This window comes from Canis lupus, chromosome 2, assembly GCF_011100685.1.
Source record: "Canis lupus familiaris isolate Mischka breed German Shepherd chromosome 2, alternate assembly UU_Cfam_GSD_1.0, whole genome shotgun sequence".
Classification (NCBI taxonomy): Eukaryota; Metazoa; Chordata; class Mammalia; order Carnivora; family Canidae; genus Canis; species Canis lupus.
The window spans coordinates 18121085-18137940 of NC_049223.1; the positions used below are offsets into that span (position 1 = coordinate 18121085).

Below are 16856 nucleotides of genomic sequence, written 5' to 3' on the forward strand. Positions count from 1 at the left end.
GAAGACTTCCTAGTTCATTACAGGGAGCATTACAAAAAGGTTTGCCTTAAATGCACACAAATTATAGTAGAGTAAGCATAAAAGGAAGATAACAGAGAAAGAAATAACATGCATTTGAGAAAAGACAATTTAGAAATATATCCAGGGGATCCCTGGGTAGCTCAGCAGTTTAGCACCTGCCTTCGGCCCAGGGCATGATCCTGGAGACCTGGGATTGAGTCCCACATCAGGCTCCCTGCATGCTTCTCCCTCTGCCTGCCTGCCTGTCTGTCTGTCTCTCTCTCTCTCTCATGAATAAATAAAATCTTTTAAAAAAGAAAAGAAATAAATCCAAAAAGCAGTAAAATTAAATATATGTGTACCCTGGAATAGAATTTTGAAGTCTGATTCAACCCTACTCTCTTTGAGATAAAGGAAATACACACATAATTATTCTAATTACAACATTAATGAAGCTTTTCTGTAACTTAAAAAGTAATTTTATTTTAGGAAATGTTACCTTTATGTCCAGCCAATCTTTGAACTAAGTGCTTTCTGGATAGCCCTACAAGAGCAGTGTTTTGTTTTGTTTTCCCTTGCAACAATAGGTAACTTAGAGATATAGCACTGAGATAGAAGTTAGTATCTGTTATATAATTTTAACTTTCATTTTATTGGCATACTCAAGCTAGCCTTTGTATAACAAAAAGAAACAATGAATTTGTCAAATTCACAGTAAAGTTTAATTAAGTATACATCCTTACTTCATTTGAGGTAATATTTTTTAGAATAACTACAAATAACAGTGTTGTTTTATACTTACAACTTGGGAATGGTAATGTAAATAAATATATGTGGATGGCTTATACTTATCGTACAAAGCTGCTAGCTGGCAAAACTGAACTTCCACTTTGCAAAAAGAAAAAAGAAAAGAAAAGAAAAAAGAAAAGAAAAAAGAAAGAAAGAAGAAAGAAGAGAAAGAAAGAAGAAAGAAAGAACAGAAGAAAGAACGAAAGGAAGACCAGCAAGCACGAAACCTACAAAAGAACTACACTGCACGTTGTTATGCCCACTGACTCCATCCCCACGCATACCCTCCCCTCAACCTCACCACCCCCACTCAAACTACCAGAAAAAGAAAAGAATAAGAACAGAAAAGAAAAGGATCTGGCAAGTATCCCCGCCCCCCCCTTAAATCAAAACTGAATTCATGGAAAGGTTTTTTTCTTTTCTGTTTATTTTTTTTAAGAATAGACAAATGAAACTGACTTTTCATTTTATGACATAACTATCAAACATTACTTCTGAGAATTTACTAAATTCCTTCTAAGTAAGTGTTCTTTCAAAATGAGCTGCCAGTATTGCAGATATTTGAGGGTCTGACTAAATTAGTTCTTTATTTTTAATCAAATCATCCCAGTGAAATGTCTTAAAGTAATAAAAGTACCACTAGCAGAGTGTACATTTACAGAACCTTTTCACAAGCCATATTCTTTTTACTGTCTCAACACTCCTGTCAGGTTAGAACCACTTACATCCTGAGATCAGTTATTGGACCATTAATTTGCCTTGAAAGTTTATTTTTCCCTGCCCTGCTCCTGCATCTGCTCTTGCCCCACACTTGTTAGAGACCTCCTGCCTCTAATCCATCTGGGTTCCTAATTTGGTGCTACTTTGAACCTTAGCCGGGCGTCCTCGGCTGGGTTTCTCATTTCTGCTGGTTTGATTTCTTGGAATTGGGACTCAATAGTCTCAATTCAGAACACCTGCTTCTGTTTGCTTCTCTGGAGTTGACATCTGTCAACTGAGTATGCAATGCCTGGCTGAAGCTCCTCCCATTTAGCTGAACTCCTTCCCAGACTTGATCTCATCTTGTTGCTGCCCATGTCCTGGTGTGACAAGATGAGTAACTTTCTGTGTCGGCAATAAAATTAAAATATTAATAATATCATGTTCTGTTTATAATAAAACACAGGACATAGGGGAGAAAAGCTTACTATGATAATTCACCACACACAAATGTAAGTCTACGCTTTTCTATCTAAAATGGTAATGAAGTCTGAAATTTTTCATATATATCTGTGAACTCAACTATATTGTCCTTTACATTTAATTTGTATGCTATTCCACCTATTGTTTTCCTATCTAGACTTATCTTCAGACAGTTTTGCTCAGTAACACCTCATAAACAGTAATATTTTCCACCCCATACTTCAGCATCATCAAACAGCCAACATTTATTAATCACAAATTCAGTCGTTCAACTAGTTGGTAACCAGATATTTAAGGTAAGGTGCTTGAAAGTCTTTATGCACAAGTAGTGTTGTTCTTCTTTTAGAGATTTTTATACTTATTTGATTTTTATTTCATGCAATTTTCATCTGCAGTTCCATCTTGATTTTTCTCTAAATATTATGGCATTTAATAAGCAAACCTCCAATCTTCCGTTTTTCATTAATGGTATCATCATCCACTAATATCCATAAGCTAAAACCCTAGGACATCCTGGATTCCCTGATTTCCTTCACTTTCTAGAACAAAAGCAGAATCTATTGGCTCTATCCAAAAATATACTGTGATAGTTAATTTTATGTGTCAGCTTGGCTAGGTCACAGTTTCCAGATATTTGGTCAAACACTGGATGCTGCTGTGAAGGTTTGTTTGATGAGATTAACATTTGAAGCTAGACTTTAAGTAGATTATCCTCAGTACTGTGGGTGGGCTTCATCCAGTCAGTGGAAGGCCTGCAAGATAACAGACTGAGGTCCCTAAAGAGAAAAAGAATTTTACCTCCAGACTGCCTTTGAACTTGGACTGCAATATCAACTCTTTCTTGAGTTTCCAGCCTGCCAGCCTACCCCTATTTTGGACTTGCCAGCCTTCACAACTGCATGAGCCAATTCCTTAAATATTCTCAAAAGATAGAAGATGATTGATAGATGGATGGATGGATGGATGGATGGATGGATGGATGGACAGACAGATATAGAGATACATACACATACAAACACACCCACATAACCTATTGGTTCTGTTTCCCTGGAGAACCCTGACAGATACATATACTCTAATCCATTCTTTTCTGTCTCCACAGCTACCATCCTAGACCAAGCCACCATAGTCTTACTCTGGTCTTCCTCTTAAAAATGCAAGCATCAAAGAATATAACACTTGATTCTCCCAGTTTCCTGGGTGAGATGGGCCTACTTTGCCACCTGACTCCAAACCACAAAACCTACCTCATGTAATAGGTTGTTTCTATTTAACTACATAGATTAGTCTGATTTTTTCCCCCTTTTTGCAGTCTTTTTAGTAGATTGCCTGTGATGTGCATCCCATTCTGGTTGAATGCTTATTCAACCATGAAACTGTTTTCTTTTTCTTCTAGCTTTGTGAGAGGTTTTCTAAGCTGGGAGGAGATTTTGTTTTTAACTATATCTTCCCCAAAATTTAAAACCTTCAAGAGTACACTATTGTACATAGGACAAAAATATCAGCCTCCACATCCTAGCTCCCTAGGGAGGACATGATCCTGTCTGGCTATCTCTTAGGATACCACCTTCCAGCCACAGGCCTTTCTGTTCCTCAAACACTTAATTTCCACTTTAGAAATTTCATATTTTAAGTTCCTGTCTGGCTATCTCCTAGGCTACCACCTTCCAGCCACAGGCCTTTCTGTTCCTCAAACACTTAATTTCCACTTTAGAAATTTCATATTTCAAGTTCTCTCTTCTTGGGATGCTCTTTAAGGCCCTAGTTCAAGTGTCAACTCCTTAGTGAGCAGACTATCCCAATTTTGCTCTTTTATTTTCTATATAGCATTCACAACCATCTTAAAATATATTCTCTTTAAGAAATCACTTAGTTATCTTTTGCCTGTATCCCTCCACTGGAATGTAAATTCCACAAGTAGACTTCATTTTTCTGGTTCAGTACTCTATCCTCTCTTTTTGGAGCATTATAGTCTGTCGACAAATACTAGTTGAATGAATGAAAGAATATTAATTAAATCTGAAGCACCTTGACTAGACACCCAGACACATTATTTTATTTAATAACTGATTAATGATGATGAGTACGTTTAATGTTAGCTTCTTTCCCTGAAAGTTTATTTTTACCAAAGAACAATCTATAAATGTTTATACAAGGAGTACTTGGAAATGAAAAGCTCTATTTCAATTCACCCTTATCTATTCTGGCTTCCTTTATTTATCTTTGACATTAGGGAGCAGTGCAAGTTTGATATTGCCTTTGCCAGACAATATAAGGAAATGTAAAATTATCATTTTATGATTCCACAGTCATACATAATTCCTCTCCCCCACTAGTCAACACTGAGTTTTACTTTTATCATGGTATCTGTGTAGTGTCTCTGATTTAAAATGTCATATTTCTTCCTCTGAAAATGATCCAAGGCCTTGACTAAAAGTCATCTTGTGGTATTTTTGCCACTATCAACCACACCAATGTTTTCTGTTCTTTTTCTATACTAACTATGTTATTGTAATAGAAATATTACAAAGCTAACAAAAGAGGATGGTGGAATTTCTATATTCATTTCCCTGCCATCTCAATTATGGAATTAATTGTGTTTTAATTTTTGCTTATTAAATACTTACACATCAGATATTTATTTACAGGATTGAAGAGACCCTTCTTCCATCCTTAACTCTATTTTTCTAACCTCATATTAATTTTTCAACAAATATGTGCCAGGCACTGTGCAAGTAACCTTGCAAGGACAAACCAGAGACAACTTTTGTGCCACATTGAGCTCACACCACCTGCAGTTAATTTAAAGGCAGAAACCTCAAAGGTCAAAATACACACATGAAAGAAGCAGTAAGTTCCAGATGAATATTTCAAGTCAAAATAACTGAAGACTAGATATCCAATAACATGAGTGTGAATATTCTTTTTTTTTTTTTTAATAGGCTCCATGCCTACCAAGGAGCCCAAGGCAAGGCCCAAACCCACAACCTCAAGATCAAGACCCGAACTGAGATCAAAAGTCAGACGCCTAACCAACTGAGCCACCCAGGTGCCCCATGAATATTCTCTTAAGCATGTTTTAACAGATTTAAATTTTTCCATTGTCATTGGGTTAATTTTTCCATTGACATTGGGTTAATAATTAAATTTCTAAATTGATTAGCAAAGAAAATTAGGTGATTAAATTTGACTATCTAGAGATATAAGTATTATATGCTGTATTTCCTTATACATTTATAGACTTTCCCTGCTGGCAAATAAAATGCTGAGCTGCAAACATCTTTATCTTTTGCAAGACAGTGAAGCTGGGTAAGAGGAAAATAAGTGGATACTTTGTACCAGATACTGCCAGAACCCTACTTATCTCTTCTTGCCTTTTGCCATTTCAGTGCACATGAGCCCCACTCCCCAAGGTCAGCATAGCATCTCTGGGCCTGGGGGGCATCTGAGTCCCCTGTGCCTACACACTGTGAAGACAAAAAAGGCCAGAGAAGCCCCTGAGTAGTAGCCTTTTACCAGTGACTGATAGCAATTGATGAATGAACACCCCAAGTCCCTGGCACGTTGGGAGGGATAACTCTGAGGCACATATCCTACATTGTCACCCAGAGCACTCTAGCAGGGCTGAACCCCAGGTGTTCCCAGTGGTCACTGGCTCCTTCCCTTCCAGTCCCACCTCCTTACTCCTTTGCCAGGGTTTCCTGGGACTGTCTCCCAAGAAAACTATTCGCTCAAATCATTGTCAGAGAGACAGCATCTTAAGCAGCCCAAACTAAGAAATCTGTCCATTAGCCTCAGTAAATGAATGTAAAAACCTTCATTTGTGTCCTCTAAGAACCGAAGTTAAGTGAAAAGCAGTTATTTATCATTCACCTAGTACATGCAAAAAACACAAAACCAAAAACTATGCCAAGTACTGGGGGCATGGGGAAGACTAAGGATCACAGTGTTAGGTTTGGCAAAATTGAACAAAAGAATAAAGGAAAAATTAAGAATTATTTTGGTTGTCACTTTGATCTTTCATTCATTCACCAAATATTCAGAGAGCCTAATAATTTTAAGTCACTGCATTTGGCCATTTGGGGAGGTACAAGTGTGAATCCAATAAGGGTTATGACCTCAAGGAGAAAGGAGAGGCCAGGCATAAGACATTTATCCAACTTCCTGTCTTCCTTCCTAAAGATATGAAGAACTACACCCTTCCTGGGTTTGTTCATTTCCATCTCAGTAGGTCTCCCTCGGTCTGCTGATTTCTTTACCTATGTCCTGGACTCTACCCCTCTCTGCCTCTCCACTTGTTCTCCTTTTCTTTCTCTCCTAGAACTTCAACCTCAGAATGCCAGCCTCTCCCCTCGTTCTAGGACAAAATCTATAGGTAAAAATTTGACACTACACCAATCTTCTTCTCTTCGCAGCCATACTCATTAATTAGTTCATCTTTATGGGGACACCTGGGTGGCTTAATAGTTGAGCGTCTGCCTTTGGCTCAGGGCATGATCCTGGGGTCCTGGGATGGAGTCTCACATTGGGATCCCTGCTTCTCCCTCTGCCTGTGTCTCTGCCTCTCTCTCTGTGTGTCTCTCATGAATAAATAAATAGAATCTTTAAAAAATTAATCCTTATGTATCATGTCCATTTGACCATGGCATAATCAGAACTCTTGTCACTCACTGGGTGTGTGACTTTGGTGAAGTTTCTAAACTACTCTGTGCTTCCTTTTCACCATCTGAAAAATGAGGGGAAAATCTTAGGACTTGCTGGTTGTCGTGAGGCTTCAATGAGATCACCCAAATAAAGCACTGAGAACAGTTCCTGACACACAGAAATCGCTATATACATGTTAATTATTATCATTAACTTAGGAAAATCAGTTTTGAAGACAGCGTGAAATGGTTCAGAACAGGATGAGACCAGAGAAAATAGAGCTGTTGCAGCAGACCAGAGAAAGGAACAGAGATGATGGAGACTCCAGTTTCCAAACTCAAGAGACAGATGATGTGGTGGAGAAGGGTATATTCTTTGAGGTCAGCAAACTTGTGATCAAATTCTGACTCCATCATTCGCTTGTGGTATTGCCTCAGTTAAAGTAATCACTCCAGCCTCGATTTCCTCATCTGTAAAATAGGGATAATAATGCTCCTTGATAGACTTACCACAAACTTCTAAATGAGATAATTTATGTAAAAACACCCAGCATGTCATTTTGCATAAAGCATACATCCCAGTATTAATAACCTCTTTCCCTTCCCCGAGTGAAAAGTCTAAACAGTTGATATAAATAGAGGGACTAACTAAGTCCTTCTTTGACATACTGTTGTTTTGAGCACATTTTATGTCTTTCCTGATCTATATCTTCCCTGGTCTACACACCCCAGCTGGTAAATTCTTAGCCTCGGAGCCAGAAGACAATAGTCAAGAATCAGCTCTGGTCCTTATTGGCTAGCTGACTTCTGAGCCTGTTTTCTCCTGTAATAAAAGGTGGATGGTAACACCGACCCTTCTTACATCATGCGGCTGTTGTTAAGGATCTGAAAATGATTAATGAATGTGACTAAGGTTCTGAAAGTGCTCTGTGACTTTAACTTGGTTTGTAAGTGGACAAAGTTGTCTTAGAAGGTTTTTTTTTTCTTAAAATTCCTTTTTTTAAATAAAATTTATTTTTTTGGTGTTCAATTTGCCAACATATAGAATAACACCCAGTGCTCATCCAATCAAGTGCCCCCCTCAGTGCCCATCACTCAGTCACCACCACCTCCTGTCCACCTCCCCTTCCACCACCCCTAGTTCATTTCCCAGAGTTAGGAGTCTCTCATGTTCTGTCTCCCTTTCTGATATTTCCCACTCATTTTTTCTCCTTTCCCCTTTATTCCCTTTCACTATTCATTTGGGGAATATAAAAAATAGTGTTTTCTCCTATGTCAGATTCAATTCTTTTTAAAAGGGTATTGCTTTCTTACCTCTTTTATTCTTACTTTTGTCCTGATTTTCACTAGTTTCCTCTAAGGACCAAACTAACCCCATGATGTTTCCATCCAACAATGCATGATGGTAGCCAAGAAACAAGAGGACACTAATATTCTCATTATGACGTCAGTTTCATTCCCTCTCTGCTATGGAGGTAAGCTACTTCAGAGGCTACTTTCCTTTTGTTCAACTCCTTTCGTGGCCTCTGTGACCTCCTAGCTCTGATCCTTAGCTGCTCATGTTCCAGTCCCAGAGGACAGATCTGAGTGTTGAAGGTCTTCAGCTCCTTTCTGAAGACAAGGGTTCTTGTCTTTAACTGATGTTGAGCATATTTGACTCTGTAAAGTTGACATTTAACCAATGATGACTCCTTCTACTGAGAAATTAGGTTCAGCACCCCCTAAGGCACTGAATTGTCATGTGACAAGGCAACTGTCATCTTACCTTTGTAATATCCTACATACACAGATCTCCATCTCTCAATTTCAGAAAAGTCAGATGAAGTTTGGAACAGTAACAGGAAAAATAGACAAATATAAGAACAGTGGAAAAAAGAAAATGACAAGAACTTGGTTTTGCTCAGTAACTTTAGAAAGCATGTCTTAAATCCGGTGTCTAAAAGAAGTCACATGTAAAGGAAGAAATGAAGAGATTAGAGATAAAATTAGAAATCTTTTTTTTTTAATTTTTTTTTTAAATTTTTATTTATTTATGATAGTTACAGAGAGAGAGAGAGGCAGAGACACAGGCAGAGGGAGAAGCAGGCTCCATGCACCGGGAGCCCGATGTGGGATTCGATCCCAGGTCTCCAGAATCGCGCCCTGGGCCAAAGGCAGGCGCCAAACCGCTGCACCACCCAGGGATCCCTAAAATTAGAAATCTTATAAAGAAAATTTTATGAAAATTAAAATGACTAAGGGAATGGCAAAGGGGAATTATTTCTTGAAGAAATTCTAGATTGGTATTAACCAATAATTCATATACCAAAAAAATGCATTGCTTCTGTTTATTTTTTAATTTTTAATTTATTCATGAGAGACCCAGAGACATAGGCATAGGGAGTCTGATGCGTGACTCAATCCCAGGACCCCAGGATCATTCCCTGAGCCAAAGGCAGATGGTCAACCACTGAGTCACCCAGGTACCCTGCATTGCCTTGGGAGTCAGGAGCTCTGAGCACTAAATTGGTTGTGCCATTAACTAGTTGTGAGACTCTGGAAAGATCACTTAACCTGTCAGGACTTCAATTTTCTTATCTATCAAACAAGGACGGTGGATGCAGCATGGGACTGTGCCAGAGATCAAATTCACTGTATCTTTTTTTTTTTTTTTTTTTTTTAATAATCACTGGCTAGTGAGGTCCTACTGTTGGCATCCTTTCCAAGTCTGCCTCCAGTACCATTACATTGGTAGTTTGAAATCAGCTGTGACAGGAATGTTACACCATGAAAATCAGTAAATGCCACAAATCAGTGCTTTTTTTTTTTTTCTTCTCTGGGAACTAATTGTTAAGTTTACCAACATATTATTGCTTATGCACCAAACCATCCCATTTTAAGCTATGTTCCTCTGCTGAGGTCCAACCTCTGAGTCTGAGCATCTCTCACTGTATCATGACTATGACTATATCACCACTGAGGTCTAAACATTGGTGCTGAATGCAATTCTTTCAGCTAAACACCAGGGCAAGAAGAAAGCTAAGAATTGCCCCCCCGTCCCCCAACCACATACCTGGCCTCCTAGGACCTCAAGGTAGGACATGGATGCTCACAGTGCTGATGACGTGGAGTGCGCTGGGTTCTGAATTGAAAGAAAAATAAACCACAGAAAGTAGGGAGACCTTTCTGTGGGTTTTCTTTATGGGTAGGGAGCCAGGGCAGGGGGTGCAGGGGTAAAGGAATTCATATACCCTTTGTTCTACTGCTAACTGAGCAGTAACTAACCTCTGTTCATGTGCTGTTTGAACCAAGAAAAGGTAAAATCAGAATTATAGGTTCTCAAGTTAAAGAAAAAAATTCTGTAAGAAGCTCCCTTACCCATGTTTCTGTTTGTTTTTTATTCTCTGAGTAAACAGATCTTCAGCAACTCCCTGCTTCCCCCATATTTGTGCCTATGAAGAGGAAGACATTCATCAGAGTAAAGGCATTCTGCTGTCTCAAGGAGGAAAACTCTCCTAAGCAAATTGAGAAACATTTCTTGTCCCAAAGCATTAAGAGTCAATTTAGAGAAAATTAGTATCTATGGGACCCAATATGGTAGCCATTAGCCATAAGCCATTGCATTCAGCACCAAGTCTCTGGTACACTTGAAATGAGGCCAGTCTGAATTGAGAAGTGCTCTAAGTACAAAATACATTCTGGATTTTGAAAATCTAACTTTTAAAAGATGAATATAAAAATATCCCAATACATTTCTTTACTAAAAATATTTTAGACATATCAGGTTAAATAAAAGATATTCATAAAATCAATGTTTTTTAGTGTGGCTATATAATGTAGCTAATAAGGTTTCTTTTTTTTTTTCTTTTAAAGATTTATTTATTTATGATAGAGAGAGAGAGAGAGGCAGAGACACAGGAGGAGGGAGAAGCAAGCTCCATGCTGGGAGCCCAACGCGGGACTCGATCCTGGGTCTACAGGATCACGCCCTGGGCCAAAAGTAGGCGCTAAACTGCTGATCCACCCAGGGATCCCCGCTAATAATGTTTCTATTGGACTTCCTGCGTTAGGCTCCAGGTCACATACAGAGAGCCCTTGAACTGTTCACCTAGATTCTGCCTGAAGACTTTCAGTGACAAGGAACTTAATCCTATGCAGATGATTCTATGTGGGACAGCACAAGTCTTAGAAGATTTTCATTGGTCTTGGTTTTACCTCTTCCACTTGCAGACTTGCAAGATGAACACTTGAAAATGTGGTTTTCTCCCACTTGGGTTAAGCATCTCCTCCTCCAGCACCCCTTACTCAATCAGAGATATGCTTTGTAGCCAGAAATAAGGCAAAATATCTTCTCAGGCTCTAAATTTTTCCTCAGCATAGTTTCTTGGGAAATCTCTCCTTTAAATCTACTGCTTTTATTGGATAATTAGTTACTACTGTGGGAACAAGAACTCACTACTTCTAATTGTCAGCACTTAGGGAGCAATTCCTATGGCCCATACTATGTTCCAAACATTTCATATTTTGTAACTCATTGAATCCTTGCAAAAGCATGGGGCAGGTAACATTAAGCTCCCTGTTAGAGCAGGGAACTAATACATAGAGTAATTCCGTAGCTTCCCTGCAGGGGCAGGAGGCCTTCACTTGTATAATCACTGCTACTTTTTTTTTTTTTTTTTTAAGTAGGCTCCACACCCAGAATGGAGCCCAGTTTGGGGCTTGAATTCACCACCCTAAGATCAAGCTCTGAGCTGAGACCAAAAGCCCAATGCTTAAGTGACTGAGCCACCCAGGTGCCCCATATAATCACTGCTACTTAATGCTTAATGATTTAACGTTTTCTGTGGTCAGCACCCTCTCTGAAGTCTCCTGATGGTTGGAGTTTCTGTGTTATTAATATGCTCCCATTCCTGCTCTCACCATTACATGGAAGGTATGGAATGCCATTGGCAGAGGTGGCCTGTGCTGATGTAGGAGAAAAGGGGGATCAGGAACCAAAAGTTCAAAGTTGAGATCCTTTCAATCTCATTTCAAAAGGGAACTGGGAATGAAAATTCTAACAGGCACTCTCATTCTGAAGTTTAAGCAGTTTGCATCTAGAGAACGAGAAAAGACAGACTCGACAATGTGTTTGAGAATTGAAAAGTTATAAAAAAAAAAAAAAAAAAAAAGTTCCTCATGAGCAATCACCAGTCTCCAGAAAGAAAAAGAAAAAAGAAGAGGAAGAAAGTGTCAGTTTGAACAACTTAGAATACTGATAAAGATGAACTTTGTAGCTATAAAAACCATGAATAATTAAAAGATTTGTTCACAGAAAAACACGCATTGTAAAAATCTCATGGAATCCCTCTTTGGAGGATGATCTATGATCCTGTCCTTAGACCCACCATGAGGAAAGACACCAGTGCCTTCCTCCTTTTGGCCAAAACATTCCAGAAGATATTTCTTGGTGGTTAGACAGGATTATTGTGAATTGAAAACCAGAACGCAGAAACCACAAAGGAAATCCCTCTAAGAACAGAGCAGAGAAAGAATGATGGGACGTGGGAGAAGTCAGGAGGAGACAGGGGTTCTGTGGGGCTCGAGGCCAGGTGGCACCTCTGGCTGGAGAAGCAGCCTTGCTTCTCCAGGCCCCGGGCTTCTAGGCCTGGCAGCCAGGAGGAGGCAACCGGTTTCCCACAGAGCTGATGGGGCGCGGGACTTTGGCTTTCCTCCTCACCACAGATATTAAAAGGAATCCATCCATTAACCTTGACCCCAAAGGAAATGTGGCATAGCCCCCAGGCCCCAAGTCTGAAAGCTTCTGCTTCAGTCAACTTACCCAACAGCTGTACAGCAACCGGAATAAGAGAGAGGAAAACCAGGAGTAGGGACAGCTTCATGGCCCAGAGTTTATCCTTCGCTTCCACTGATGGAGACGAGGGGGTAAGAAGGAGCCAAAACAATGCAGGCACCCGCTCACCCCTTCCCCTACTCTGTTCTCAGAGCTGCCCTGCTGAAAAGAGGTATGGAGGAAGCTGTCACTTTTAAAGGGCTTCTGAAATTAGGGAAAACCTCCAATAAGGAGATATCCTGTCACATGAGGGTAGTTGGAAAAACAGGAATTCAAAGTTACAACTTTGCTTTGTAAGCTAACTTCTGAGAAGAGCAGACACAGAGGAAGGGAAGAAAGGGACACATGTGGGAGAGGGGTGAGGAAGGGGGGTGGTGAAAGGGTGATCCTGAGAAACCCGGAGCCAGGCTGGCCTGCAGAGAAGGGGAGAAGTGAAACAGCTGTGTGCCCGAGAGCTGGCTCAGAAGGGGCTGTGTGACAGGAGGCCATTACCTGGGCCAGAAAGCTGGGGTTCCCTCTGGGAAGCAGCTGAACCAATGGTCCCTCAGCAGACAACCCACCCCAGACACAGAAATAGCAGGCAATGAAAATGCTGCATGCTGGAAACATTTTCTGATGTGCTGAAACTGATCCCCCTCATTCTCTATATTCAGTGCTTGGAGTGTCTTTTTTTTTTTTTTTTTCTTAGATTCAAAAGACACAGTTCTCACAGAGCTCTGTTCCTTTAGCCAGAAGAAAAGTGAGAGGCTAGACATAAGAAGAAATCTCCTTGAGGCTGGGAAGCAGAAAGTTCTAGAAGGCTTTCTCTAGAAAGTTCTCCAGAAAAAGAGAGAAAAGAGTGACAAAAGATTTGTAATAAAGCCTTGATGCCCAGCCTCAACCATACTGGTTGTCTTCAAAGTCGGAAAGTTCCTCTCAGAGGAGAAAATCTGCTAGTTCGTTCACAGGATGCATATTCCTTACATGATGGGTGGATTTCTTTCTTTAAAAGCAAAAATAGGAGCACCTAGATGGCTCAGTTGGTTAAGCATCCAACTCTAGATCTCAGCTCAGGTCTTGATCTCAGGGTTGTGAGTTCAAGCCCTGAGCTGGGCTCCATGTTGGGCATAGAGCCTACATAAAAAATGATAATTTTAAAAAGAAAATACAAACAAAAATGTTTATAAAACACAATATTAGCCCCTAAACACCTATTTTATTATTTTTCAGAAGTAAAACATGGATTAATATTTTGATGCAGATATCAGTAATTAGATAGCCAGCCCACATGTGGAATGTTGGTAAAGATAAGCAATTCAAAATGAAGCTGCTGGAAACATTGCATTTTTTTTTTTAATTTTAAATGAGTAGTTTATCATCAAGTGGAAAGCCCCAAGACTGACCATTTTTGTTAGAATTATAAAAGTTATAAACTGCTACCTAATAAGAAATGTGATATAGTCCTCTCATTGATTTTTTAAAACATTCTAAATTTAAGGTTATTCAGGCAGGATGCAAAAGGTGGTAAAAATATAGGACAAAGGTCTTTTGTTTTTTTCATTAAGCCAAGACTTGACTGACAAAAATAAGTTGGTTATGAAACAGATGAAACAAAATGTTTGTTTCTTAAACACTTTTACTGATTTATCGCACACAAAAAAAGATATTTTAAATGAGTCATTCATGACTTTTAAATGTACATAATTTACATAAATTCAAAAAATTTGGCCTGATTTGGATTTGTATCAATTTCAGAAGCAAAGAAAAGGTAATTATATTTTCTCACACTCACCCTCAAGGTTTTTTGAATTACATAAATGTGTCACATGGCCAACCAGGATTAGTGGTAAATCTGACTTTGAAACAAAAGGAGGCCAACTGTTCCACAAAGAATTTACCCAAGACCTTGACCTTATTGAAACAAAAATATATCAGGCTAGCAGGATAGGCAAACTCTCCCAAAAGCTGGACAGTCAACTTTTGTGAGAGTGACATCACAGAAGATGGTGGGAATAGGAGACTCTAGGAATCCATCATTTCATCTAAACAACTATTGAAATGGTGGGAACTGTCCGAGGTAATTATTTGGGAACTCTGGACTCTAGTAGAAGTCTTAGAACACACAGTGGAGATCTAGTAAATTTCAATGAATTTCAACCTTTCCCTTATGGTAGTCGCTACCATATTCCCCAATCTTTGTGGCTGACAGCACAAGGGCCACAGACTGAGTTTCTAGTGCAGCTTGCTAGGGCCAGGGTGGATAGAAAGGACCTTGCCCTTCAAACTATCAGAGTTGTGGGTTTTGAAGGCTGACTGCTGCTTTTAATTGCTTTCAACATAGTACTAGAAGTTTTAGCTGAATTAATTAAAGAAAAAAAAACAAAAGCATCAAACTCGAAAAGAAGTAAAACTATCAAAGAGAAGTAAAATAATCTCTTTTCACAGATGGCATGATTTTATATGTGGAAAAACCTAAAGCTTCCACCAAAAAAAAAAAAAAAGAGCTAATAAACAAATGATACAAAATCAAAATCCAAAAATCAGTTGCATTTCTACATACTATTAATGAAAAATCTGAAAAGGAAATTAAGAAAACATTTCCATTTACAATAGCATTAAAAAGAATAAAATACTTAGGAATAAATTTAACCAAAGAGGCAAAAGACTTATACAATGGAAGCTACAAAACATTGCTGAATGAAATTAAAGAAGACCTAAATAAATGGGAAGATATCCCATATTCATAGAATGGAAGACTTAATATCTTTAAGATGATGGTACTATCCAAAGAATTCCATAGATTCAATGTAATTTCTATAAAAATCCCAATGACATTTTTGCAGAAATTTAAAAAAAACTCATGATGGTACTATCCAAAGAATTCCATAGATTCAATGCAATTTCTATAAAAATCCCAATGACATTTTTGCAGAAATTTAAAAAAAACTCATCATAAAAATCACATGAAATTTCAAGAGATTTCATAAAGGCAAAACACTCTCGAAAAAGAATGAAGTTGGAGAACTCAATTCATATTTTCTGATTTCAAAATTTACCACAAAGTTACAGTAATCAAAATAGTATGGTGCTGGCATAAGGGAAACATAAAGACTAATAGAATAGAGTAGAAAGGCCAGAAATAAATTATCACATATGTGGTCAATTGATTTTTTTCACAAGGGTGCCCAGATCATTCAATGAAGAAAGAATTGTCTTTTCAACAAATGGTTTCAGGAAAACTGAATACCCATATACAAAAGAATGAAACTTTCACCTTATACCATATATAAAAATTAACTCAAAATGGATCAAAAACCTTAAAGCCATAAAACTTGTAGAAGAAAACATCAGGAAAAAATCTTCATGCCATTAGACTCAACAATGAAAGAAAAAATAGATAAATTGGGCTTCACCAAAATTTTGAAAATTTTTTATATCAAAAGACACAGTCAAAAGAGTGAAAAGACAGTCTACAGGAGAAAATATTTACAAATCATATATCTGATAAGGGATTAATATCCATAATATATAAAGAAGTACAACTCAATAGCACCACAACACAATCAATTTTAAAAATGACAATGAGCTTGAACAGACTTTTCGCCAAAGAAGACACACAAATAGCCAATAAGCACATGAATTCAATATCACTAGTCATTAGGGAAGTACAAACAAAACCACCATGGCATATTACTTCACTCCCTCTGGGGTGGCATCTATCAGAAAACAAAAACAGAAAATAACAAATGTTTGTGAGGATGTGGAGAAATTGGACCCCTCGTGTACTGCTGGAGGGAATGTAAAAGCCACTATGGAAAATAGTCTGGCCATTTCTCAAAAAGCTAAACATGTAATTGTCATTTGATCTAGAAATCCCACTTCTAGTTATATACCCAAAGAACTGAAAATAAAGACTAAAACATTATTTGTACACCAATGTTCATAGCAGCATTATTCATAGTAGCCAAAGGATAGAAGCAACCCAACTGTCCATCAGCAGATGAATGGATAAACAAAATGTAGTGTTGGTCACACACACACACTGGAATATTATGTAAAAAGGAATCTGATACTTGCTACAACACGTACAACCTTGAAAACGTTATGCTAAATGAAATAATCCAGGCACAAAAGGGCACGTAATGCATGATTCCACTAATATGATGTATGTGGAATAGGTAAACTCAATAGAGACAGAAAGAATAGAGGTTCCAGGGACTGGTGAGGAAGGGAAAGTGGTTATTATTGTTTAGTGGGTAGAGAGTTTCTGTTTGAGATGATGAAATGTTCTAAAAATAGTGGTGGTAATCACACAACATTGTGAATCTACTAAAGCTACTGAATTGTACATATAAAAACGGTTAAAGTGGGAAATTTTATGTTACGTATATTTTACAGCATTAAAATCTGTTATATTCTTCTACTAAGCTTTGGTTCTGGTTTTTGCTTAG

The 16856-nt window shown here is 38.3% G+C and overlaps 1 protein-coding gene across 5 annotated transcripts in view; it reads right to left on the reverse strand.

Annotated features, from left to right (window-relative positions):
* The window catches only part of MRC1 (mannose receptor C-type 1), a 95254-nt gene extending 82610 nt beyond the window's left edge, over positions 1–12644 (reverse strand). Inside the window, exons 1-3 of one of the 5 annotated variants that reach the window (XM_038529984.1) lie at positions 12415–12568; positions 9667–9735; positions 6911–7085 (exon numbers count right to left, since the gene is read on the reverse strand). In XM_038529984.1, coding sequence (XP_038385912.1) covers positions 6911–7031 — 121 coding nt within the window. In that variant the 5' untranslated portion in view covers positions 7032–7085; positions 9667–9735; positions 12415–12568. Of the gene's footprint in view, positions 1–6910; positions 7086–7928; positions 8052–9666; positions 9736–12414 lie in introns of those variants that run through there. The other 4 variants (XM_038529985.1, XM_038529987.1, XM_038529983.1 and 1 more) reach the window with 4 other exon arrangements.
* Positions 12645–16856: the final 4212 nt, after the last annotated feature.